The sequence below is a fragment of the Oryctolagus cuniculus genome, chromosome 1, assembly GCF_051225735.1.
Source record: "Oryctolagus cuniculus isolate XC-2025 breed Fujian yellow rabbit chromosome 1, ASM5122573v1, whole genome shotgun sequence".
NCBI classification, from domain to species: domain Eukaryota; kingdom Metazoa; phylum Chordata; class Mammalia; order Lagomorpha; family Leporidae; genus Oryctolagus; species Oryctolagus cuniculus.
In genome coordinates, this window is record NC_142867.1 from 66,016,371 (window position 1) to 66,043,785 (window position 27,415).

Below are 27,415 nucleotides of genomic sequence, written 5' to 3' on the forward strand. Positions count from 1 at the left end.
GGTGCAGAGGCCCAAGGACTTGGGCCATCTTCTACTACTTTCCCAGGCCATAGTAGATAGCCAGATGGGAAGAGGAGCAGCCAGGACATGAACTGGTGCCCATAGTGGAAGCTGGTGCTGCAGAAGGAGGCTTAGAACATTCATCCGGGAGCTGGCCCCCTGTGCTTCTGGTTTAATGTTTTGCACAGACAATTTCCCTTACCTTCAAAAACTGAAGTGTGTAAGCTCTCTTGGGCTGGTAGTAACCTACCTGCCATGTGCATGTGAGTCCAGTTATAAAATAGCAACAGTAACTTATTTATTATTAAAAGTAACCACTTGCATTTTACAAGGTTTCAACCTTCTAAAAGATTTAATAAGGGTGAGTGTTTGCGTACTCCTAATGCTCTAAATGTTCACCGCAAAGGGCAAAAGACTGCTACTGGGGAGGGTGCCAGTCAGCTGGGGTAGCTGGCGGAAGATGGGTGATGAGCATATGTCTCAGTGTCTCAGTGTGCCCCCTGACCAACTGTCCCACCGTAGCCCATAGTTTCTTTTCTTTTTTTTTTTTTTTTAATTTTTTGACAGGCAGAGTAGAGAGAGAGAGAGAGAGACAGAGAGAAAGGTCTTCCTTTGCCGTTGGTTCACCCTCCAATGGCTGCCGCGGCCGGCGCGCTGCTGCCGGCGCACCTCGCTGATCCGATGGCAGGAGCCAGGAGCCAGGTGCTTTTCCTGGTCTCCCATGGGGTGCAGGGCCCAAGGACTTGGGCCATCCTCCACTGCACTCCCTGGCCACAGCAGAGAGCTGGCCTGGAAGAGGGGCAACCGGGACAGAATCCGGCGCCCCAACCGGGACTAGAACCCGGTGTGCCGGTGCCGCAAGGCGGAGGATTAGCCTAGTGAGCCGCGGCGCCGGCCTGTAGCCCATGGTTTCTGAAGACTGCAGCTCCACCTCTTCACCCCAGAAACACAGACAGAACCACCCAGAAACAGCTTTCTGTTTGGGATAAACCAGCGGTGATGGACCGTGCACCCTTTGCCATGGTCACCGCTCTTTCGGGCCTGGCCAGAACCAGGACTCCTCCGTGGCTGGCCTCTGATGTCAGTTCATGTCGAGATTAAGGAAATTGCTCTCCTGTTTTTCTTCTTTGGCCGCTACGTCTTTGTAAATGAAAGCAAGTGTATCAGCCTAATTTTAATCTTAAGGAGAATCAGGAAGTAGAAATTTTTAGACTCATTTGTTGCTTGAAGCCAGTTTCACACAATTTTCTACGTAAAAACACTCTAATAAAATCTGATGTAAAAACACTTCAACTTTTAGATTTTTGAGATTTTGCTTTTTGTTGTTGCTGTTTTTCAGGACTTCTTTAAGTTTTTGTTGTTGTTGTTGTTTTTAAATGATTAGAGAGGCAGAGACAGAGTGCTCCCATCTGCTGGTTCACTCCCCAAATGCCCACAATGGCTGGGACTGGGCTGGACTGAAGCCCAGGTCTCCCGCGTGGATGGCACCTGCTCAGTTGCTTGAGCCTTCCCTGCTGCCTCTCAGCATCTGCATTGGCAGGAACCGAGCTGTGTGTCAGACCCAGGTACTGCTGTGTGGGACCCGAGTGTCTTACTTACTGGGCTAAGTACTTGTCCCTTTTTCAAGGGTTGTAAAAACTCCATGTCTTACAAGTTTTTGATGTTGAGCTAAAAAACTTCATGTAATTACCCAAAGTTACATTAAACTGGGACCCAAGGGAGTCTCCAGTGGCCTCTGTGGGAAGCCAGTTGAGGGTTAGTTGTTCATTTAGAGTATTATGATTCGAGCTGGGTGGTCCTCTCACTCTCCCACCCCCAAAACTGTAGTGACTCTCCACTTCCTGTGGAACTCAGAACCCTTCCTCTGTGTGAGTGTAGTGTGTCTGTCCATCATCGCATAAACCTCAGAACTCGCGGGGGCAGAGTGGTTTGCTCTCCCCCAGTCATCCACTCTGGGCTTTTTCCTCCTGAAGCCATTGCTGTTGCATTTTCAACCCATTGCAATGCCAGCCCGCTCAATTGCTGAAGGGCTGCCCTCTCTCCATGTCCATGGAACCTGCAGGGATTCCTCCACTCTGATCATCCACTCTCCCTTCCTTCCCCCTACTTCGTATCTTTTTTACAGGGATTATTTTATTCTCTCTCTAATTGTAGTTTTGTATGCATGTGTATTTGTGTTTCTCTGTTAGACAGTAAGTTTATGGAGTATAGGAGATGTGTCTTACCCATTTTAAAATCTCCTGTAGTGCCTTGCACCTTATAAAGATTTGATACATGTGAAATGAATCCCAGTGGAGGGAAGAAGGAGTTTATTATAGAAGTCAAGAATGGAAATACCACAGGCACAGGACCATTTGCTGTGGCACAATTAACTCAATAATATTAATGTAAGTTCTTAGAACAAGCCATTATAGCAAGTATAGTTATATTAAAGATTATAAAGCAAAATGAAAAATTACTTGTCACTGCCACATCTTAGAAATAATCCTTGCAAACAGTTTGGTAAATATACTTCCAGCCAGATTTATTCCCTAGTCACATGGACAAGGGCTTCAAAAGCTTCATGAAAAATAGAATTGAAAGATAAATTTATTTTGGTGCAAAAATGTTTGAAATCCATGCATAGTGTTTGCATAATAGGCATTTTCATGATCTGTTAAATACAGTTTTTTACTTATTTGAGAGGCAGAGAGAGAGAAGCAGTGTGTTCCCATCTGCCGGTCTGCTCCCTAAATGTCCATGACAGCCAGGGGGCTGGGCCAGGGCTGAACACAATCCAGGCCTCCATATGGTAGAAGGAACCCAAGGACTTGCGTCATCACTGCTGTTTTCCAGGCCCAGCGTTAGCTCCTGGGGTCAGGAGCCAGAGTTAGGCATCAAGCTCAGGCATTCTGGGTTTGGGTGTGGGTGTCTTAACCACCCACTCCACCACAGACATTCTGAAGTACACTCATACATACACATGATACTAGTATATTGTTTCCTTTTCAAAAAATGCACCCTAGTCATACTGCTTTATGACCTGTTTTTAGTTAACTCTAAATCATGGATAGCTTTCTATTTAAGTAAAGAATCCACATTATTTAGTGGTCTCCTAGCATTCTTGACTTTAGAATATATTTAACTGATTAATAACCTATTGATATTTTGCTAACATAAACACCACTGTGATGAAAATCCACTTGTTTCATTAATTCCTTAGAATAAATTAACCAGAAGTAGAATGCCAATGTCAAAGGTAGTATCCTTTTTATTTTATTTTTTAAAGATTTATTTATTGAGAAGCAGAGTTAGAGAGAGAGAGAGAAAGAGAGAGAGAGAGGTGTCTTCCATCCGCTGGTTCACTCCTCAGATGGTCACCATGGTGGAGCTGTGCTGATCTGAAGCCAGGAGTTTCTTTTGGTCTCCCATGTGGGTGCAGGGGCCCAAGCACTTGGGCCATCTTCCACAGCTTTCCCAGGCCATAGCAGGGAGCTGGATCAGAAGTGGAGCGTGGAGCATCCGAGACCCGGAACCAGTGCCCCTGTGGGATGCTGGCACCTGCAGATGGAAGCTTAACTTACTGCACCACAGTACCGGCCTTTTAACAGTTTGGGTATTTATTACTCGGTTGCTTTCCAGAAATCTTGCATATAATTATACTCTCACTAGTAGTACTAGAGAGCACTAAACTAGTTTCCTCACACCTTATCTGAAATTTTTTTTAAGTACTTCAGGGATTTCATGTATGCATATTTTGTACCATTTTCGGAGTCCTTAGTGCTATAAGCTTATTTTTACCCACGGTGAATGATGAGAGGTAAATGTTGTCCTGTCTTATGGTTCTAGGTTTTGTGGAGTAGAAACCTAGAGGGGTGGGTTAGCTTTTGTCCAAATAATCAGTTGTTGTTATTATGCGACTTCCAATAATTAAAAGGAACTTGGCATGTATCTATTATAAAGCCAACATTTTTCCTAAAACCTTAATAGTATTCAAGTGAATACAAATAAAATCACTGCTTGTTTACTGATGCAGTCCGTGCTTCCAATGGCTACGGGCATGGCTGAAGGAGGCAGAACCATCTTTATTTTAAAGGTGAGGAAGCAGAGGGTCAGAGAGACAAAGCCCCAGCCCCACAGTGAAATGGCAGCCAGGCATCAGAGCTGGGATCTTAGCACTCTTGTACATGGTACTGCGTTGATTATGAAGAGGCCTAAAAGGAGAGAAACTGCCTTCATCTATCTCCTATTGAGTGTTTTGGTCCCAGACTTTTTTGTTTATCCCCAGGGTTGAGAAGAGAATCATAGGAAGTTTGGCGATGGGTTAGTGCTGTTGAAGTTTCTCCAGTGAGTATTTTGTAGGGTTCTCTAAAGAGTGGACAGGCTTCTCTGTGGGCTGCAACCCTTCACCTCCCACTCACAGGCAGCTGTCAGGGGAGTAACGGTGCGGGAGGAACAAAGGGACACTGACCTGACGCCTCGCCTGTCCTCTGTCTCTACAGCTTCCACTTTGATAACCACTTGATCGTTAGATGACTGGTTAATCATTAGATGTTTATTGTTTACCTACTATGTAATGGTAAAGACAGTCTCTTGTGTTTCTGTACACAGAGTTTATTTTGTAAAGCATGATACAGACCTCTAAATAAGAAGCTAAATTCAGTGTGATTAGTTCCTACCTATATGGAAAGAAAAAGATTCTCATATTGAAACACCAGGCAGAACCTCACTAAATGTTGTATGTAAAAGGCATAAATATACTAAAACATACAAAAATGTAAATTGAAAGATTAAAGAAAGGGACTCCAAAGTAAAATGAGGATCAATGAATGGGAAAAGCTGATTCTAGGGGGATTTGGAAGCCTTCCCAGTGGAAGTGATGTTCAAGATGACTCTGAAGAGTGAGTGAGTGTGTCACAGGCAGAGAGTGCACACCGGGGCCGCAGGCAAAGCCGACAGGTACTGGAGGACATTGGGGCCGCAGCTGGGCTGTACGGAGCCCAGAGGGTTCTGTGTGTGGGAACTGATGGGAGGAATGTGACCGAAGGCTGGGGCAAACGTGAAGGCTATTCAGCCGTGTTGAGGTTCCGTCTTTATCCTGAAGCCACTCCCAGCTAAGCCAGGTACTGACAGGATTCTGTTTATGTGCTGGAAAGATAATTCTTGGTAATATGAAGAGTACTGAGCGAAGAAAACCTGAAGAGAATGAAACCACTGAGTGGATTGTTGAAACAGGCGGGAGATGATGAGACTCTAAGGTAGGATGCTGACAGTGAGTCGAAGTGGGAAGATTAAATCTGAGACATCTTAGAGCAGAGTGGAAACAGTCTGGAGATAATTTGGAGAATGATGCTCTGAATTTACAATCAACCTTATGAGTTTATTAACTCTATAATCATAGGCAGATTAAGCACTCTGAGCCTCAATTTTCCATCTGTAAAAGTTAATAATCTCTGCTTTCAGTGGAACTGATATAAAGAACAAATGAAATAAAATATGTAAAAGTACTAAGGTATACAAAACTGCTGTGCAAATGTTATTGTGACTTAGAAATAAGGGAAAGAAAAGAGTCATAGATGGCGTGGAGGTTTCTGGACGGCTCAGTGGTCGTGGGGCTTGGCAGTTGGAAACCTACGTTGGGACACAGAAGAGACTTAGATCTGAAACTGCATGTGGAATAGATTCCCTGGGAATCCCAGATGGACAGTGTTGACTCCCTTGTCTCCTCACCAGTGTCCTGCGCGCCTCTCAGACTCAGAGAATGAAGAACCTTCTCGTGGCCACTTGACCCAGACGCATCGCTCGGCATTTGTTTCCAAGACCAACTCCTACTCCTTAGCTTTCCTGGCAGGGTAAGAGGCTGATCCTGGATTCAGTCAGGGTTCTTTCACTTTGGGGGTGTGAGATCAAAGGGCCTGGGGGAATGAAGGTATTTGTTGTTGCTACTTTTGGGGGAGGTGGAAGAAGGGGAAAGAGATGGGAACTGATTTTCAAATATGGGTGAGGCAGAAGTGGCTGATCTGAATTTTTAAAGTAGCATTTACCCATTTCTGACATCCTCAGGATAGGACTGCGTAATATCTCTGCTGCAAAGTATGAACCTTTTATCTTGAGGGAAAAGACAATCTTTAGTCTGACAATACCCATGGACTCTCGCTGTTGACTTTAAAATCTAGTAGGCAGTAAAGCCAGTGCATAGACCTAAGATTTCCCTGCATGGATTTCAAGAAGGCAAACTGAACAGTTTTGGAGACCCCTGTCAACGAAGCTCTTGGTCCTTTCGACAGTGGAGGCCCCGTGGAGGGAGGAGGGAGGCGCTGAGTGAACACCGAATGCTGGGAGGGTAGCGCAGGGCTAGATGGAAGAGGTGGGGGGAGGAATGGGAGTGGAGGGAGGAGGGAGGGGTCATGGACTCATTGCTTCGTTCTGCACACGTTTCTGGAGCAGCTAGCACAGGCCCTGCTGGCGCAATTCACCTCAGCCTGGGGTTCAGCGCCTCCTCCCCCACCCACCCCACACCACGTGGCACAATCTCTCTCTCTTGCTGCCTTCAAGGACACAGACCTAGACCCTTCCTGTGCTCTACAGGATTTACCTCAAGTCACTCATAAATAAGATGAAAAGCAGCTAGGAATTTTAGAAACTGCTTCCTTTTGTGATCCCTGGCATATGTCTATTTCTGAATCCTTCTGTGTGTGTTCTTGTGGAGCAGTTTGGTTTTTCCTTTGTCATTTCTGAGAGCAAAATTCACGGTATCTCCCTCTCTCTTCAATGCTCACCCTCCAGTGGTGGCAGCCCCTGCTGCAGGCAGGCCCTCCCACATCTGCACGGTGACACCTGTTGAATGGCCCTGTGTTGTAGCAGCTTAGGCGTCATGTAATCAGTCTTTCCATTCATGATCAAGATAGGACTCGCATTGTGTGATGAACTTGAACTATAGAGGCCCTCTAAAGTAAGAACAACAACAAAAAAACAAGATTGCTCGTCAGGATGTGAGCTCCTGATGGTGTATATGGAGATGCCCAGTTACAATGGGTATAGTTAGTGATTCTAGGAGGGATTTTCTGAAGAGAGAAAGATCGAAACCATCCATTCCAATCAAGTCACAGTGAATACTCTCCAAAGCCAATAAATATTGCTTTACAAACATTAATTGATATCTCAATACTAAATAACTTGGGAAAGTAAATTTGTTAAAATCTGAATACAATGCCAAGAGAAATTACTTACTCCAGTTAGTTGCAGTGGATACTGAACGGGTTGAATTACTTATCACCAATTACAATCCCTACTCTTGTAATTCACTCTCTTAAGGCAGAGCAGGGGTGGGTGATGGGTAGCAGATTAATATGTCATTACTTAAAAATGCCTAGCAAGGGCCGGCGCCGCGGCTCACTAGGCTAATCCTCCGCCTTGTGGCGCCAGCACACCGGGTTCTAGTCCCGGTCGGGGCGCCGGATTCTGTCCCGGTTGCCCCTCTTCCAGGCCAGCTCTCTGCTGTGGCCAGGGAGTGCAGTGGAGGATGGCCCAAGTGCTTGGGCCCTGCACCCCATGGGGGACCAGGATAAGTACCTGGCTCCTGCCATTGCCAACCGCAGCGGCCATTGGAGGTGAACCAACAGCAAAGGAAGACCTTTCTCTCTGTCTCTCTCTCTCACTGTCCACTCTGTCAAAAAAAAAAAAAAAAAGCCTAGCAAGGAACTCTGAAAAGTTCTAATGGGTGAAATGGAAAAGCCTGTACTGAGGAGTGTGTTCTGAATCTTGTGTGTCTCTGCTACCTCCTTCTTTGCCTGCTCCTGGTCCATCCCTCCCCTTCCTCTTGTCATTGAACCACAGTGGGACTCATTAATAGAATGTTCACTTTAGATTTTATTATTAACAAGTGGTTGCAATCAGCACTACATATATATTTTATATGTTTGTAACATACATATATAAAATATACGTATTTCTAGGGTTCAGGGTTCATTTTCAAATCTTTAAAATATCCAAAGTTGTCGGCTGAGTTCAGTTATTAGTATAATTATTAAAAGAGTGACTTGGATTTAGTTGGTATAGTAAGATTTTTAGGAGATAGTTTGCTGATGTCATGGAACATTAATTATGGTAATTGTGATATGTATCTCTGATTTAGAATATGCCTTTTCCTTAGATATGAAAATACCAAGTTTCAACTCCAAATTATATTTAGGAAAACAATATAGAATGGTTAGTACTGACAATGAGATGTAGCATGTGGATATATTAAAAAAGAATTAGCTTGGTGATAATTGTACAGCATGTAAGTGTATATGTAATATGATTGAAAGACCAATTTTATGTTAAGTATATATTACCATGATAAAAAATTAACATTGTTTATAGTTTTTGGATATTTCATATTTTTTCTATTAAGCAACAAGAGAATACATTTTCTATGCAAGTTCTTTTCCTGAAAGAGTTCATATTTAAGTCAAATGAGTCTGCCATTTGTTTTTCTTATCTACTTTATAAAAACATGGAGACAAGTGAACAGGTGTGATGATGGGCTGGTTAAGTTGGAAGGAGACAGATGAACAGGTGTGATGATGGTGTGGTTAAGTTGCATGGAGACAGGTGAACAGGTGTGACAATGAGATGGTTAAGTTGTGTGGGGACAGGTGAACAGGTGTGACAATGAGATGGTTAAGTTGTGTAGAGACAGGTGAACAGGTGTGATGATGGGGTGGTTAAGTTGTGTAGAGACAGGTGAACAGGTGTGATGATGGGGTGGTTAAGTTGCATGGAGACAGGTGAACAGGTGTGATGATGGGGTGGTTAAGTTGCATGGAGACAGGTGAACAGGTGTGATGATGGGGTGGTTAAGTTGTGTGGAGACAGGTGAACAGGTGTGATGATGGGGTGGTTAAGTTGCGTGGAGACAGGTGAACAGGTGTGATGATGGGGTGGTTAAGTTATGTGGAGACAGGTGAACAGGTGTGATGATGGGGTGGTTAAGTTATGTGGAGACAGGTGAACAGGTGTGATGATGGGGTGGTTAAGTTGTGTGGAGACAGGTGAACAGGTGTGATGATGGGGTGGTTGTTATGTGGAGACAGGTGAACAGGTGTGATGATGGGGTGGTTGTTATGTGGAGACAGGTGAACAGGTGTGATGATGGGGTGGTTAAGTTGGAAGGAATGTGTCAGTGTAGACTATTGTTGTGAGTCTTGCCTGCATGTGAGCCCATCTTCATTTGGAAAATTCCAGGTAAAAAGGACACTCTGTAGCCGTTTGAAAATGAAATTTCTTTCAGATAGGCAGATAAAATAATTGTTAACCCAAGAATACTCCTAACTTAATGAAAATATAAATATTAACTGACAAAAATTAATTTGCAATATAAATAGGATGCATACATTGTTATAAATTTCTCAAGGCTTAATTCATTAATTAGTTTTAAAAGTTTATTTCCTTTATTTCTCACTCCCAAATCTGCTACCAAAATCAAACTCAAAATATGGTTGTAAATTCTTAAAGTTCGGCCTGGAAAACGTCTCTGGTTGAGCTGCTAACTTCTCGTTTTCCCGAGAGCTCCATGTCCAGCTGTGTTTTTGCCTTTGCTCTGTCAGGAGTGTAGGACCTGGGAGGGGTCTGAGACGGGCTGACAGAGTCACCTTAGCTTTCCCGCATGGCATACAGTTTTTAAAAATGACTCTGCTGTATCCTTCTGGTATTTACTCTCCATTAAGGCCAAGTTGATTTATTTATTTATTTGAAAGAGAGATCCTCCATCTGCTGGTTAACCAGTCTTTATTGAATATTTTACTTCACTTCAAATTCTTGGAGATGGAGTATAAATACGCAAAGGAATATAATCAAATCCAATATCCTCTTTCCAGGTTTTTTTTTTTTTTTTTTTTTTTTTTTTTTAAGAAGTGATGCAGCAGTGCCACTCCACATGGAAACTGTATCTTAAGGCAAGATCTTGGGTATGTGATAAGCTCCGGGGAACACTGCTGCCGCTGTTCTGTTACCTACTTTTGGAACACGGGCTCAGAGCTGCAAAGGCCCTTCCCTGTCAGTAGTTAGCCCAGTCCTGGCCTGCTGCAATGGCCTCTCCTGGCCTTGGCTTTACTGCTCCTTCCGCTATACGCCATTGTCACACATCATCCCTTGTGCCTCCTGGTGCTGCCACGGCTCAGCGCCTCCCCGACGACTTTCAACTCTTTTGAGGCCGGGACAGCTCCTTGTTCATTTATTCTGCCTGCAGTACGGAGTGTAGCGCCTGGCACACAGTAGGGGCTCAGCGAGTATTTGTGGAGCATTTGAATGAGGCCAGCCTCAACCCTGTGGGCAGGTCAGACGGGCTTGGCCAGTGTCCAATGTCAGACTGGTGGCACGGGGCGTCTAGGGGGCAGCTTTGGGGGCTGTGGAAGGACTGATGGGCTGACGGCTACTGTTGGATTGCAGTCCATGGGATTACTACCGTATAGGGAAGGGAAGTGGATACTCCTTATAGATTCGACTGAAGGAAGATCTGTTTCCCACCGAGTAGAAATTAGCCAGGGCCGCCTCATTTTGTTTTCTAATGTCCAGAGACAGCCTGAGTCTGCGGTTCAGGGTGTGGCCCATTAGGAGACCTGGAGTGGCTGTGCTTTCTATAAGGTTTATGTGAGGAGTGTTACAGAGACTCACTGGCAGGCATTTAGCATGAGTGCAGGGGCCCAAGCACTTGGGCCATCCTCCACTGCTTTCCCAGGTACATTAGCAGGAGCTGGATCGGAAATGGAGCAGTCGGGACTCGAACCAGTGCCCATATAGGATGCCTGCATCCCAGGTGGTGGCTTAACCCACTGCACCACAGCACTGGCCCCAGTGCTGTGTTTCCTTATACACACATACCTAAGATGAAGTTTAGTTTATAAATTAAACACTGAAAATAACAGTAATAACTAATAATAAAACAATGATACTACACGGATTAAAAGCTATGTGAATATGATCTCTCTGAAAATACCTTGCTGGAATAACAGTATCCCCCTTCCTTTGGTGATGATGTGAGGCGATGCAGTACCCAGGTGATGAGATGAAGTGAGGTGACTTGGGCCTTGGGAGGTCGTGCGTGCTACTGCCTGAGGACCACTTGAACCCAGGCACTGTGATACCACAGCGGCAGTTCTGATAACCAAGACAGCCTCCATGTGACTTAGGTACTGCACAGCGCATGGATATGCTGGACCAGGTGTCACCGACGTCGTATGTGCATGGTGCAAGGTTTCAACATGCTACTTAGAATGCAATGTAAGGGCTGGTGCCGCGGCTCACTAGGCTAATCCTCTGCCTGTGGCACCGACACCCCAGGTTCTAGTCCCAGTTGGGGCACCAGTTCTGTCCTGGTTGCCCCTCTTCCAGTCCAGCTCTCTGCTGTGGCCCGGGAGTGCAGTGGAGGGTGGCCCAAGTCCTTGGGCCCTGCACCCGCATGGGAGATCAGGAGAAGCACCTGGCTCCTGGCTTCGGATCGGCGCAGCGCGCCGGCTGCAGCAGCCATTTGGGGGTGAACCAACGGAAGGAAGACCTTTCTCTCGCTGTCTAAATCTGCCTGTCAAAAAAAAAAAAAATGCAATTTAAGACGTATGACTTATTTCTGGAATTTCTTGGGTGATATTTTTAGAGCACAGTCGAAAACATGGAAGCTGCAGATAAGGGGGGTCTACTCCACTGTGTATGTCCAGAGCAGGCAGATGGTTGAGGCACAGAGCAGGTTAGTGCTTGCGCAGGCCTGGAGGGAGCGGCATGCAGGGGCAGTCACTAAAGCGTATGGCTTCCTTTCTGAGGAGCTGGAAATGTTCTACAGTTGAGCGCTGTGATGGTTAAATAACTGCGACTGCAGGAGAAACCATCAAACTGCATGCTAACAGAACTACAAATACTAGTATAGGCCTGGCAGCAGATAGCTTGGATCGTAAAAGTACAAGGAGAGCAAGGCTGTAACTCAATCTCAGCCACTTGTGTGTGTGTGTGTGACAGCTGCTCCAGGGCCGAAGGAAGCTTCTGGTTTCTCTCAGTAGTGTCTGTTGGAGGGTCTTCAGGCCAGAGACGGCAGGGAGGGTTCTCTCCAGTCTTTAACTCCCTGGTGAGACCGGGCTCTGCTAGGTCCCAGGGTACGAGCACGAAACCAGCATGGTATAGGAATGTGGGTGACAGCAGCTGCGGCGTGACTATCTAACGTGTGTGTCATGTGTCACCGTTTGAAACCCTGCAAGTGTTGAATCTCTCAGCTTCTCAGCGGCGTGTTTATCGTGGCTGCCCCACTGCTCTTTGATTATACGTTCAGCTCACTGTGGTTGCAGGTGTATTTTTAGCTTGACCAGAAACCATCTGGTCTCTTTGGCAGTGGGAATTTGAAACCGGTCGCCTCGCAGACCGGGCTGCTTTCTCTTGTTTATGTGTTCGGGTAGCGAGAGCTTCCCTAGACGCGTTGAGTCAGTTCTGCGGCAGAGCAGGAGGTGAGAGCAGTGTCTAGTGTGTAGTTACAGCAGCTGGAGCCCGGGCCCTAGCATCACAGAGGTGCCATGGGTTTAAATATTTGCTTCTGCTGCGTAGGAAACGGAGGCTCGCTTTCCTGGTTCCTTTGTAAGGTAAGTGAGACGGTGCCCGTCTCTCAGAGTTTCTGTGTGGATTCCATGACAGAGTATATTGTAAGACACTCCCCCAGTCCCTGACAGATGATAGGTTCCAAATGAGTGCGGACATTTTCTTTCCTCTCTTTAGGGAGAAAAAAGGATTTCTGTACATATTTTTAAGTCATTTATAAGAAGTTTATTGACTATATCCATTAAGTGCCAGACACAACAGTAGGGTTTGGGGATGTGCAAATGGGTTTGCATCAAGGGGACAGGGCAAGTATTGCTTTCGTTCTTTCCAATCTAAGTCACTGTCAAGTTCACTGCTCTTGACTGTTCTGCGCCAGCATTTAGGAATGCTTTACCTGACCAAACGCTGCAATAGCAACAGTATCATCTGTGCGTTATGTCTATAGTAGTTTTACATTCACGGTTTTAGTGATGCTTAGTGTTAGCATCTGGACTCCTTGGCCCTAGCAGAAGTTCTAGGACTTCAGAGCAGGGCCATGGTAATAAAACGAAGTTTTTGCCCTATTATTCAAATATATTCCATTTGTATCTTAAAAAGATTCTCTGGCGGTGCCAGCAGAAATGGCAGAGTACTGAATTCCAAAAGCCCTCCCCTCCACAACAGTGAATAAACTGGCAAAAAAAAAAAAAAAAATCCAAATCAATCGGAACTCTGGAAATTGTCAAAGTTTACAGCAAACAAAGGAATGCTTAATCAAGGAAAAAACCTCCAAACCATGGCAGTTAAGGAACTGCCACCAGGTTACTAACTGATCACTAAGCCAACAGAATGGGGACTTCAGTGGCCATGCATTACAAAGAACAGACTTTACAAAATTTCAAAAACCTAAGAAATGTCACCTACAACACAGAGCAACGGCAGACCCAGAGGACTGTGATCATCACCACTCTAGGATCTAATAATGCGTCACATAAAGTATGTATGTGACCACATACGTGATGGAATGTGCCGTATACAGCTTAGGTGCAGAAGAAGCTGTGTTGTCTGGCCTTGTATAGACAGACTCCATGATCCTCACAGTGATAATATGACCTGATGCTGCATTCCCCGAAATACATCCCTGTCCTTAAGCAACAAATGTTCAGTTTTCAACAAAAAGTTATGAGTCACGAAACAACAAAGTGTGCCCCCTACATAGTGGGAAGAAGTAGCTGATGGGAATTCTGAAGAACGCCAGGCGTTGGACTCTATTGAGAGAGACTTTATATGATCAGGAGCTAAGGGAAAATGGACAAAGACATGAAATCATGAAAGCAATTTCTCAGCAAATGAAGAATACCAACAAAGAGAAATTACCGAAGGGAACCAAGTGGAAATCCCAGAGCTGGAAAGCACAGCTGACTGGAAGAGCAGATTTGAGAAGGTGGAAGAATCAACAAACGTCAATCAGGATGGTCCAGTGTGGGAACAGGGAGGGAAACGAAGGAATGAAAGTGAACAGAAGCTAGGGAATCTTAGTACACCGAGTGTCCCCACCAAATAAAAGTAAGAGGGCAGGGTGGGGGAGAGACAGGAATATTTGATGACAGTCATAACTCCAGCAGGCACATTACACTAAGCTGGGCAGCCAAGCAGAACACAGCAGGAAGAGGCAAATCTTCACCTACCAGCTATCTTCAAGAAGAAAAAGAACCGACTTCTTCTCAAACTATGGAGGCATAAAGGCAGCAGGGGACATGGTCAAAGCGCTTTAAAAAAAAAAAAAACCAAAACTACTTCTTAACTGAGAGTTCTACATTTAGCAAAACTACCTTCAAAATTAAGGAGAGATTAAATATAGAGTTTGTCACTATTTTGTCATCTGTCTACAGGAAATGCTGAACTGGGGCCAGCACTGTAGCGTGGCAGATAACAGCTGTTGTTTACAACACCAACATACCATAATGGGTGCTGGTTTGAGTGGCTGCTCTGATTCTGATCCAGCTCCCTGCTAGTGTGGTTGGAAAAGCAGTGGAAGATGGCCCAAGTGCCTGTCCCCTTGCCACCCACACGGGAGACCCAAATGGGGCTCCTGGCATCAGCCTGGCCCAGCCCTAGCTGTTGTGGCCATTTGGGGAGTGATCCAGTGGATGGGAGATCTCTCTCTCTCCCTCCCCTCATAACTCTGCCTTTCAAACAAAATAAATCTTTTTTAAAAAAAGAAACGCTAAAAGAAATCCTCCACTGAAATGAAATGGCACTTTCTTCAAATATTCACAAAAAAATAAAGAACATTAATAAAAGTAGCTACATACATGAATGTAAAATTCACTAAAAAAAAAATAAAAAAGGCAACTACAGGGGCTAGTGCTGTGGCGTGGCAGATTAAGTCTCCCCCTGGGTCACCAGCATCCTGTATGGGTGCTGGTTTGTGTCCTGGCTGTTGTTCTGATCCAGCTCTCTGCTTCTGGCCTGGGAAAGCAGTGGGAGATGGCCCAAATACTTGGGTCCCTGCACCTATGTAGGAGACCCGGATGATCCTGGCTCTAGATCAGTCCAGCTCTGGTCACTGCAGCCATTTGGAGAGTGAACCAGCGGATGGAGGGCTGTTCTCTGTGTCCCTCTCTCTCTGTAACTCTGCCTTTCAAACAAAGAAATAAAAAAGACAACTATATGAAATAATTACAAATATACATTATATGCCCATCAATATATAACAGTTTAATTTGTGTCAGTAATGACTTAAAGGAGGGACATCTATATGGAAGCAAAATTGTTATATACTATTGAAACTTAAGATGTTAATTGTAGTCCCCAGGTCAATCACTAAGAATATAAGCATTCATAGAAAAATAAATAACAAGGGAATCAAAATGGTATACTAGGAAATATCTAGCACAAAAGAAGGTCCTAATGAAGAAGTTCATGAACTAAGAAGGCATAAGACATATTGAAAACAAATAGCAAAATGAGAGAGCATTATCTGTAATTAAATTACATGTAAATGGATTAAGTTCTCCAGTTAATAGGGATTGATCTTTCAAAAAAATTTGCTCCAAGTATGTGCTGAGCACTTTAGATCCAACGACAAATAGGCTGATGTGAAAGGCTGCAGATATTCCATGGGAACAATAGCCAAGAGAGAGCTGGGGAGCTATATTACCAACCAGCACAGACTGTGAGATCAAAATTGTTGTAAGGGACCAATAAAGGCATTAGATAAAGGTGAGAGAGTCAGTCCAGCAAGAAGGTAGAACAGTGATTTATTGCCTAATATCAGATTCATAAATGTAATGAAGCAAAAACTGACAGAATTAAAAGGAATAATAGACATTTCAACAATAACACTGAGACTTTGGCACTTACTCTCAATGGATAGAACATACTGATGAAAGGTAAACAAGAATACCTAAGACTTGAGAAGTACTGTATAGTAACTAAACCTATCAGACATACACACAGCACTCTACCCAACGCAGAATGTACATGGCCCTGAAGAACATGCTCCAGGGCAAGTCTCAATATGGGATAAAACTAATTTTTTAAAAAGATTTATTTTATCTGAAAGGTAGAATTACAGAGAGAGGGAGAGACAGAGATCTTCCATCTGCTGGTTCACTCCCCAAATGGCCACAATGGCCGAGCTGGGTCAGTCCAAAGCCAGGAGCCAGAAACTTCTTCCAGGTCTTCCATGTGGGTGCAGGGGCCCAAGGCCTTGGGCCATCTTCCACTACTTTCTCCAGCATATTAACAGGGAGCTGGATTGGAAGTGGAGCAGCTGGGACTCAAACTGGCACCCATAAGGGATGCCAGTGTTGCAAGTGGCAGATAAACCCACCATGCCACAGTGCCAGCTCCAAAACTACAAATTAATAACAAGGAAAACTGAAAAGTTCACAAATATTTGAAAATTAAACATCACAGTTAAACCAATGAGTCAAAGAAAAAATCACAAGAGAATTTAGAAAATATTCTGAGAGGAGTGAGAATGAAAACCAGTATATTAGGACATATTGAATGAGACGAAAACAGTGCTTGGGAGAAGTTCATAGTTGTAACAAAGGAGTGGTTAAGAGGCCACTGGAATGCCCGGCTCATGGCCCAGCTCCTCTGCTTCCGATCCGGCTTCCTGCTGATGCACACCCTGGGAGTCAGAGATGACGACAGCTCAAGTATTTGGGTCCCTGCCATCCACGTGAGAGACCCAGATTGAGTTCCAGGCTTCTGGTTTCAGCCCGGCCCAATGCTGTGGATATTTGGAGAGTGAACTAGAGAGTGAAAGATCACTATCTTCTTGTTTCTTTCTTTAAACTAAAGGAAAAAAGATGTTTGGTTATTTATTTGGAATCTTTCTCTTAAAATTTCAAACTTCCTATTTTAAAAAACTAGAGAAAAGAAGAGTAACTAAACCCACAGGAAGCAAAAGGAATAAAATAAAAGATTAAAATAAATATAAATGATATAGAGAATAAAAAAATAGAGCCAATGAAACCAAAAGTTCTTGGAAAAAAATTGACAAACCTTTAACTAGACCAATCATGAGAAAAAGACAAAGACTAAAATTAGAAAAATGAAGACATTACTCCAGACCTTATAGAAATAAATGATTATAAAAAATACTATGTATAATTTTATGCCAACAGATAAGCTAACCCAGATGAAAACACAGATTCCTAGAAACACAAAAAGTACCTAAACTCAAGTACCTAGAATCTGAATAGACCAAATAGATTAGAACAATTAAAAAATCATTCAACAAGAAAAGGACAGGACCAGATGTGATTCTAGCAAACATCTTAAGAAGAATTAACATGAATCCTTCTCAAACTCTTCCAAAATTTAGAAGAAAACATTTCCCAACTCAGTCTATGAGGCCAGAATTATCCTGACAGCAAACCCAGACCCCCCCCCCCAAAAAAAAAAAAAACAAGGAAAGGAAGTTACAGACCAATATTTCTTATATGTATAAATGTGGATTCCTTCAACAAATACTAACAGATTAACTTAAGTAGCTTATTAGAGTCATAAGCCATAACCATGTGGGATTCAACCCCAACGATCAGTCTGTGTGCTGCACAGTTTTAGTAGAATGAAGGCAGGGAAGGCCACGTGAGCACATCAGAAGAAACAGAAAAGGCAACTGTCAAATCAAACACCCGCTCATGAGAAAAATACTCAACAGGAATAGAAGGGAACTTCCTCAGCCTCATAAAGGGCACCTATGAAAAACCCAGAGCTAGCATCATACGCAACGGGTGAAAGCCCACGGCTTCCCCCAGCAGCAGGAACAGGAAGTGGATGTCTGGTGTTGCCATTTCTGTTCAGTATTGTACCTGACATTCTAGCCAGGGCATTTGGGCAAGGTACAGAAATACAGGGCATCCAGATGGCAAAGGCAGAAGTGAAATGGTCTCTGTTTGCAGATAAAATGGTATCGTTCACAGGACTCTGGGGAGTGACCCTGCGGACGGAAGATCTCTGTCTCCCCTTCTCACTGTCTGTAAGTCTGCCTCTCAAATAAATCTTTTTTAAAACTGCATAAAAATAGAACATTTATGAATAAATTTGAACGCAGAGGTGCAACACTTGAACACTGCGAACTACAAAACATTTCTGAAAGAAATCGATGAAGATCTAAATGAAAGGGAAAGCTCATGGGTTAGAAGAGAGCTAATATTGTTGAGATGGCAATAATCCCCCACATTGTTTTTTTAAAAATATTTATTCATTTGAAAGGTACAGTGTCAGAGAGAAAGGGAGAGACAGATGAGAGAGATCTTCCATCTACTGGTTCACTTCCCAAATGGCTGCAACAGCCCAGGCTGGGCCAGGCGGAAGCCAGGAGCCTGAAACTCTATCTGGGCCTCCCATGTAGGTGGCAGGGGCCCAAGCACTTGGGCGTCCTCTGCTGCCTTCCCAGTGCATGGAAGATTTCTATCTGTATTTGTTTCTGCTTCTCTACTGCTCTACCTTTCAAATAAATAAATCTTAAAAAAAAAAAATAGTTACAAAGTCTGTCATGTTAATCTGAAAACCCTTTTCTCCTATTGTCTACTTTTTCTCTGTTAGGATCACACCAAACAAGTCAGGTATGTCAAATGATAATGCTGTCTCCCTCAGCTCCATATCCCGGTCTCCTGATCCAAGTATACGATATTCATCATAGCATTTTAATCTGCCACCCAGTTAACCTGAACGTCACTACTTTTCTGAGTAGAATACCACTATCAAGCTGACTTCTAAACAGCCGCCCTCATAGGGTGATGCTGATTTGCTCCTATTGCCCGCAAATGGCCTCCCTATGGGGTACAACTTTCGCCTCACTCCTGTGGGTGAGGGGTTGAACCTCCTCGGTGAGTGCCACCGTCCCCTGCCAGCACCGTTGGCCATGAGTAGGGTGGGCAGAACCACTGTGCCTGGTAGGACAGGCTCTCACTAGGGAAGCACGCAGTGTTCCTCAACTCGCGTGTACGTTTTCCCTGAGCTACCCTGGCACTGTAGACGTTCTAGAGCAACTCTTGCAGCTAGCGTAGATACGCAGCATTCCATTCCAAAGCTCAGTGGACTCACCGAGGAAGCTGTCTCCGTCTGGGTCACCTGCCCCGCGGCGAGTCTGCCCTGACGTCCCGTAGATGCCGTCTCAGCCTTTGGGACGTGCCGGCTTCATCTCGGGTTCCAGTGGCCCCCGTGCCTTTTCTGCCTCACGCATACAGCGGTGCCCGTCCACTGTACTGAGCTATCTATCTGCCGTACTGGAAATCTGATTCCTTGAAGGCCTAGCCAGGCTCCTCCTCTGCATTCCCAGTGCCTGGGTAGCGCCCCCCAGTGTCTGGCACTTAGCAAGTGTGCGCCAAGCGCATGAAGAGTCAGGGATTAGGCAGGAGTCGGGGAATGGGAAACAAAGGTGGTTGATAAATTGCGCATCTCTGCCGACAGTCTCTGGGGTAATGACAGTCGTCTTCACGGTGAGACTCCCAACTACATGTGAGGAAGAATGAGGTTAGACTACACCTCACACTGCATACAAAATTTAACTCAAAATGATTCAAAGACCTACATATATGAACACAAGCTATAAACCTTAGGAGAAAACACCTGGGGAGTTTGGCTGTATAACTGCTCTCACAGCACTCAACATGCTGCAGTGTGGTGGACTTGGATGTGCGCTGTAGGTACTGTGGAGTTTGGTTTGGGGTTATAAGGTGTGATATAATGTGTGAGACAAAAATCACGTGTTCTTGAAACCTTACATTACTGGATTTAGGCCTGTGGGAGCTCAAATGTAATGGATCAAGAGAGGGGCTGACAGCTTTAATTGTCTTTCTACATAAAAATCGAATGCACTGCTATGCATTTCTGTAAGTACTTCACTATTTGTTTCATGACTGATTTGCTTATTTTTGTTTGTATGTGAAAGGCAGCAAGACAAAGAGCCAGGCAGTGTGGGGGTGGGAAGAGAAATATCTTCCATCTACTGGTTCACTCCTCAATTGTCCACAACAGCCAGAGCTGGGGGAGGCTGACGCCAGGAGCCCAGGGCTCAATCTGGGTCTCCCATGTGGGTGGCAGGAGCCCAAGTACTTAAGCTACCATCTGCCGCCTCCCAGGGTGCAGGTTAGCAGGAAGCTGGGTCGTCAGCCTGTGAACAGGCTCTCTGAAAAGGGACTGCAGGCGTCCAGTGACCCAACCACTGTGCCAAATGCCTGCCCCTCACGGCTGATTTAGATTGCTTGAGGAGAGGTTTAAGTCTAATACAAGGAAGATGTTGTTTGCAAAGGTGATGTAACACTGTATCCACCCGATGGAGGAGGAAAAGTATTCCCACACCCAAGCATGGGCCTTGCCTCCTTTAGGTTTGGAAACAAAAGCCTGAACCAAATGTTCTCTCCGAGCACTTCCTCTTTTGGCAGTTTGTTACTAGAACCTGCTTTGTCCTGTGCCCCGGCTCACTAGGCTAATCCTCTGCTTTGCGGTGCCGGCACACTGGGTTCTAGTCCCAGTCGGGGCGCCAGATTATGTCCCAGTTGCCCCTCTTCCAGGCCAGCTCTCTGCTGTGGCCCGGGAAGGCAGTGGATGATGGCCTAAGTGCTTGGGCCCTGCACCCCATGGGAGACCAGGAGAAGCACCTGGCTTCTGCCTTCGGATCAGCACGGTGTGCCGGCCGCAGTGCACCGGCCGCGGCGGCCATTGGAGGGTGAACCAACAGCAAAGGAAGACCTTTCTCTCTCTCTCTCCTCTCATTGTCCACTCGGCCTGTCAATCAATCAATCAATCAATCAATAAACTTATTTTCTGTTGTAGCTGCCCAAGGGAATTGTCTCTCCTGGTGAGTGGCTCAGCAAGCACAAAAGAGATTGTCTCCTTTTCCCGGAATTAGCGTCTGGACTAACTTTGTCTCTTACGTGCTCTTTTCCAGAAAGCTGAGCTGTAAGGTGGAGAGGAGCCAGAGCTGCAGCGACGCGGCTCAAGACAGAGTGAAAGGCAGGCTCCGAGCAGCCCCGGCCAGCAAGGCCAAGGTACAGCTCAGCCACGGGCAGCCGCGGTGCCACAAAGAAACTGTCCAAATGAGAGGCAGCACGGGCCCGGTGTGCCTGTGGCAGGGAGGGGGGCTCCACAGTGATGGCGTGGAAGAGGGTCCCGGTGGGATGAGGGCCATCAGAGAAGGCTGGATAAGTCTTTTCCCTCGGATCTTTAATTTTCATTGTTCAAGCGTGTGGGAGTTTGTTTCAGTGGCGTGCCTTTTAGGACAGGGATTTTTTTTCCCCATTTGTTAGACTCACATCACATCCCTTTCATCCCTTTTCTTGTCCTTCCTTTCCCTGCCCCTCCACGTCCTAAAGGAGCCAAGCACAAAACCCTCTGTGTGCATGTGTGCATATGTGCGCATGTGCGCATGTGTGCATCATCTTTTTGGTCTCTTTCAGGTCACAACCATAACTCCAGCTTCCAACCCCATCATTGGCGTCCTCCTGTCCACCCAGAACAACCGCTGCCTCTCGGCGCCTGACCTGACCATCGAAAAGCGCCTGCCCTTCAGCGCGCTCTCCTCCGCGGCCCCCCCGCAGAAGCCGGAGCGCTCCGTCAGCCCCGAGAGCAATGACAGCATCTCCGAGGAGCTGAACCACTTCAAGCCCATCGTGTGCTCCCCGTGCACTCCTCCCAAGAGACTGCCTGACGGCCGCGTGCTCAGCCCGCTCATCATCAAATCGACACCTCGCAACCTCAACAGAAGCCTGCAGAAGCAGACCTCTTATGAGGCCAGCCCGCGGATCCTCAAGAAGTGGGAACAGATCTTTCAGGAGCGGCAGATCAAAAAGACCCTTTCCAAAGCCACTCTCACCTCCCTGGCTCCGGAGACAGGGGAAGACTTACTGGGCTCGGAAGGTATCCACTGCAGCAAGGAGAAGCCGCTTCCGGCTGTGCGTGCCAGACCGTCCCCGGGGCAGGTGTCTCCCGAGCGCCCCGGACCCGCCTCCGGGGACCTGGAGGACTTCCCCTGTGTTGGCCAAACAAAAGCAGAACAGGGCAGTGCCTGTCAGAGGAGCACTGAGCCCTTGGTGGGAACCTCCTCCTGTTCCTCGGAACATAGAGGGGCAGCCAGTGGGACTTCTCTGGACAGGGAGCAGTTCGAAGGGACAAGGGCGACCCCCGAAGCCAAAGTAGACCAAACCTGCAGAAGCACAGCCCCTAGAGCCTCGGCAGTGAACTCGGTGCTGCACAGAAGCAGTGCTTTGGGTGGGGTCCTCAAAACAAAGCAGCAGCTGAAGCCCCTGAAGCCTTCCGACCTGGCCAACGGCGTCCTGGCGGACAGCCTGGGCCAGGAGCCTCTTCCTCCCTTGCGTCGGGGCCGGAAAAGACACTGCAAGACCAAGCACCTGGAACAAAACGGCTCCCTTAAGAAACTGCGAGCAGCCGGCGGGGAGGTGGGCCTGGCCCCCGCAGAGCCCGTGCTGCGGGAGCTGGAGCAGAGAGCGCGGCAGGAGGAGGAGGACCGGCGGCTGGCTCTGCGGCTGCAGCGTGTCTTCGACGGCGAGCGCCGGGCCGTGAGCCGGCGGAAGGGCAGCGTCGACCAGTATCTCCTGCGCTCCAGCAACGTGGCTGGGGCCAAGTAGCCCTCCGTGAGCAGCGTTCTCCAGTTCAGAGCTCTCCGCCAGAGCCGAGCGTTCTCACGTAGGGTTTCTCTGGATGGCCAAGCGCTGTGTGAGTGGTTCTGAGCAGCTCCGGGGCCTCTGGAGTCCATCCAAGGCACCTGCATCTCTGTTCCTCCTCACCCGACCCAGAAGCGCTCCTCAGCCCGAGAGGCCACCCCCGAGGGCGCCCGGGCCACCTGCGGCAGCACCCTTGGGATGAGATTTGGAACGGCCTCATTCAGGGGGCATAAGTGCCAGCGTTAGCAGTGGTGGAAGAAAGAGGGGGGACTTTCTGAGACAAATAGTCCTTCTGACTCCTTGAATAGGGTGCTGTTTCAAATCAGGTTTATAGACGAAAATTAACTGCATCTTTTTCAAAGAAGTGGAATGGCACGGTTCTTTGGCAGATCCACGCTGAGAGGCTGTCCTGTCCCTCCTCCTCCTCCTGCCCCTTGCCACGAATACAAGTGCCCCCTGAAGCAGCGGAGCACACGCTTCTGCAGAAGCGACTGAATGTAGGTTTTTCGTGAAAGCACACCGTGTGGCTGACGCCGCGGGCCCGGCCTTCCCGAGACCCACCTCGGGAGCCGTGTTGCCCCGTGGCTGAGGGACGGAGGTGCGGCGCAGCCGTTCGGGTTCTCTCAGCTGCTACGTGACCGAGCCCAGCCTGCCCGCCGGGTCTCCTGACGACAAATCCCATGGATTTTCTACACTGATAGGTCTCCCAAGTGGGCTCCAGCCCAAAGGCATGGCAGGGGCATGTAGGGAGAGCTGGCCGGGCCCTGAACACTGACAACGCAGACTCCACGTGCAGGCAGCTGAGATGGATGAGACAGACAAACACAAACTGCGCCCTTCTCCCCTCCCACCACAGCTCACTGCCCTGCTTCCCACGGGGGTCCAGCCTGGGAGGCAGATGGCAGCGGGCTTCAGTGTTGTTTTCCTTGTGGCCAACGGTTCTCTACAATGTTGATCCCAAATCCTAAAAATTCCACCTGAAGTCAGGCAAAGAACAATGCTGAGCCTCATACTGTGGAAACGAGGCATCTAGCTGGATGCAGCTGGTAAATTGAGTCCCATGGACCTGTGGGGTTTATTTTCCTTAGCAGCCGACACCATGTGTCTTTGGCATCCCTGGTGGTGCTTGGTGCTTCTGCCCATCTGGGCTCATTGAGAATAGGGATTGAGATGATTTCCGGGAGTCTCAGGTGGGCTGGCATTCCTGTGTATATATGAACTGTTACGATAAAGTCACATGACTGGCATTTTCCCAGGCCTCCCAGAGCGTGTTGTCCTCCTTGAGTAGCCTCCTCAGGATACCGCATGGTTTTCCCAGTGATGTTACTGCAGGTGCAAACATTTCTGGAACTGTCTCCAATGTCTAGAACCTCCTGGAGACGCAGACTCCTACAATGTTATACCTGGAAGGGAGCTTAGTGGCCATCCGCCCAGCACCTCTTGCTAAGGCAGCGGCTGAGGTCTGGCACAGGGATGCGCTGGTCACTACAGCACCACCACCTTCTTTCGATTCTTCTCACGTTTGCCCCCTTCTTCTCAGGGTAGATCGTTCATGTTGTGGGGCTATCGGAGGGAGGAGTGTAAGCCCAAAACGCTCCCGAAGCCGTCTGAGGAAAGGCCTGGAGGCGTGGCAGAGGCTGCTGGGAAGCCGTCAGGGCCGTTTCCCACGCAGCTCACAGTTCCCGAAGAAGCTCCAGAGGCGTCACGAGCATCGTGGCCATCACTGAGATCTGTGGGGTCTCCTCGGTGACTACTTTGGTGGGGAACAAACCTCACTCACCTAACCTGTGTATTCTGGGCGTGTGTGCACGTGTGTGTGTGTATGTTAAAAAGCAACACATCAAGGCCGGCGCCGCGGCTCACTAGGCTAATCCTCCGCCTAGCGGCGCCGGCACACCGGGTTCTAGTCCCGGTCGGGGCGCCGGATTCTGTCCCGGTTGCCCCTCTTCCAGGCCAGCCCTCTGCTGTGGCCAGGGAGTGCAGTGGAGGATGGCCCAAGTACTTGGGCCCTGCACCCCATGGGAGACCAGGAAAAGCACCTGGCTCCTGGCTCCTGCCATCGGATCAGCGCGGTGCGCCGGCCGCAGCGCGCCGGCCGCGGCGGCCATTGGAGGGTGAACCAACGGCAAAAGGAAGACCTTTCTCTCTGTCTCTCTCTCTCACTGTCCACTCTGCCTGTCAAAAAAAAAAAAAAAAAAAAAAAAAAAGCAACACATCAATCTCATTACTTTATATTCATACCACTTCAGTTCTAGGTCCTCCAGCACCTCATGGCCCACAAGGGCTGCCGAAGGGCATGGTGTGTGCACAAAGAGCTGGCGCTGGTCTGTGGCGGGTGGGCAGGCAGGTGGGCGGCCTCCCCAGAGGCCCTCAGAGAAAGCCCGCTGGTTACCACCGCTTCTTATGTTGCCTTTTCCACCTTGGTAAATGCTGTTGAAAGGCTGGGAGCAAACACTTACTTTTCCACTTGCCACCTTTCTGTACGTCTCCAGTAATCTGAAAAATACCTTTTCCGTTGGAATGGATTTTTGTTTTTGGTAAAAGGATGAAACATTTTTAATAGATAAAATATATTTTCACTATTTCCCCCAAGTGAATGCTTTCATTGGAAACAAGTGCGCAGCAGGAACAGGAGCAGAGGGAAAGCTCCTCCCTGATGCGAGCGGCGCAGGTGCTGGTCTGCCGGCAGACTTGCCCCGACCCTGGCTGCCCAGGAGGGACGGCCGTCGCTTGCAGCCCCTGCTCGGGCAGTGAGGACGCTTCCAGGTATTCCGGGCGGAGGCGCCCAGGGCAAGGGGTACAGGTCTTCACCCCGCGTGGGTCTGGAGGAGGAAAAGCTGACTCAAGCCTTATCTGACCTTTACGATGCTTTCCGTACAACCAAACCGGAACATTTCTTCTGTCTGAAAAATGCCCTCCTCTTGTCGCTGGGCTGTGAGGTGAGGTAGGTCACGAGCAGAGTTGTGGGCACGGATTCTCTGCAGGGAAGATAATGATAAAAGGAAAACAGAATCAGGAGGGCCTGTGAGCTGGAGTGAGGAATATTCCACAAAGCGCCCGCGTCTTCTCATGGATCACCGCCGCGCAGCTCGCCTTTCAGAGCCCCCACCTGCTCGTTCCACTCCTTGTACACACGCAGCTCTGGGAAGGTCTGAGGGGCGGGCAAGGGGACGTCATTCTGCTGGGAAGTCCAGGGGACGAGGAGCCCTCTGGAGGCAGCTCCTCGCCCGCTTCCCCAGGCTCAGGGCTGGAAAGGCGCTTTGGGAAGACGTAAGAAGTCAGCCAGGCCTGCTGGGCTGGGCTAAGTCAGGGGGTCCTGTGAGCCGCCCCGGCCCCTCTCGTGTAACTGCCTCCCTGTTGACAAGACTGACATGGCTTGGCTGAGCTGGCCAGGGAAACCTTACAAAGTGGCTTCATTTTGTTTTATAATTTTAAAATGTCTGCTTGGTGGGGGCACTGGTGATGAATGCTTTTGGTTCATTTTTCCCAAGGAAAAATGCCCCTAAGCAATTAAAGCTGCTTGACTGGTTGCTGTCTGTTGACATCCGGAGAACTGACCAGGGGGATGTGCCCACGAGCTCGCCCGTGCCGCTGGGGACCAAGTCTCCTGGTCCTTTCTCTCTGATCCGACACACAGGTCCTGAGCTTCGAACCTGTGGCAACTCTGAGTCAGTCCCTGCCGGCCAGGAGCTTCCCGCATAATGGAGTGGACAGGAGCGTACGTGTGGCTGGGGAGCTGGCCATTCTGGAATGCTCACAGCAATGCTCTCCCATGGTCCCCTGTGGGATGTCCAGTGCCCAGCAGGCTGCCTTATAACACTTTAGAGACCCTCGTGGGTATCTGAGAATTTGATTCTGACACTGACCCTGCTTCCCATCCCCTAAATAATTTGACCAGGGGAGAAAGAATTCTTTCTGTAGTGGTCACAGAGCACTAATGTCTCTCCAGGAGCTGCTTTTAGCTCAAGCCCCAAGAAACGAGGCAGGCTGTGGATCCCTGACGTGGTCTGAGGCAGCAGCACCTCGATTATGTCACCTCCTGACCTCTCCCCTGTGCCTCAGCAGAGCTGGCAGGGCCTGGGCCTGCTCTCCCCTTTCCTGCCTGGCTTTTCATTGAAATGGAAGGCAGCAGAGGGGGAGAGAAAGGGCATGGGGCACAGTCACAGAATGGGACAGCTGGGCTGGCATGGAGATCACCCACATGAAACTTTCCCCACCCTTCTGTTTTTAGCCAACGATCCAGTGCCCAACTGCCTGCTTTACACTGTAGATGTCTAGGGTGTGAACAATTCGGTAAGTCACACACATACACAGTTTTTTGAAGGAGGCATACCCAAATGATGTAGGAGGCATTTGAACAGCTTTTTCTTCCACTTTTTAAAAAATGAGAATCAAAATGTCCCTATATCCCCTAACTACACACTCAGGTAGTGGAAACCCCGTGACTGAGTCACACGGATGTGGAGCTGAGGAAGCGGTATATTTTGATTGGAAGAACTGTCCTTTTAATTACCCAGGGTTCAAAGCCAGCCAGCTCCCCTTTGTTCTTTGCACACTGGACCTTCTTGAGCATCTTCAGTCTTTCTCAGCCACCCCTTCCCTCACACATGGTGGCCTTCTGGCCTGGTCTTTGGCGTGAACACAGATGGCTGGGAATTCCTGAAGAGCAGATAGGTGGGGCTGCAGGAGGAGGAGTGTGCCTGTTACCCACGCATACCTGTTACCCACAGTGGCTTTTCTGACAGTTGTGCTGT

The 27,415-nt window shown here is 47.7% G+C and overlaps 1 protein-coding gene across 7 annotated transcripts in view; it reads left to right on the forward strand.

Moving 5' to 3' along the window:
- The window catches only part of RNF169 (ring finger protein 169), an 85,993-nt gene extending 60,740 nt beyond the window's left edge, over window positions 1-25,253 (forward strand). For all 7 annotated transcript variants that reach the window (XM_089330938.1, XM_017344708.4, XM_002708692.6 and 4 more), the window contains 3 exons: window positions 5,713-5,831; window positions 20,930-21,029; window positions 21,438-25,253. In XM_089330938.1, coding sequence (XP_089187064.1) covers window positions 5,713-5,831; window positions 20,930-21,029; window positions 21,438-22,625 — 1,407 coding nt within the window. In that variant the 3' untranslated portion in view covers window positions 22,626-25,253. The remainder of the gene's footprint in view (window positions 1-5,712; window positions 5,832-20,929; window positions 21,030-21,437) is intronic.
- Window positions 25,254-27,415: the final 2,162 nt, after the last annotated feature.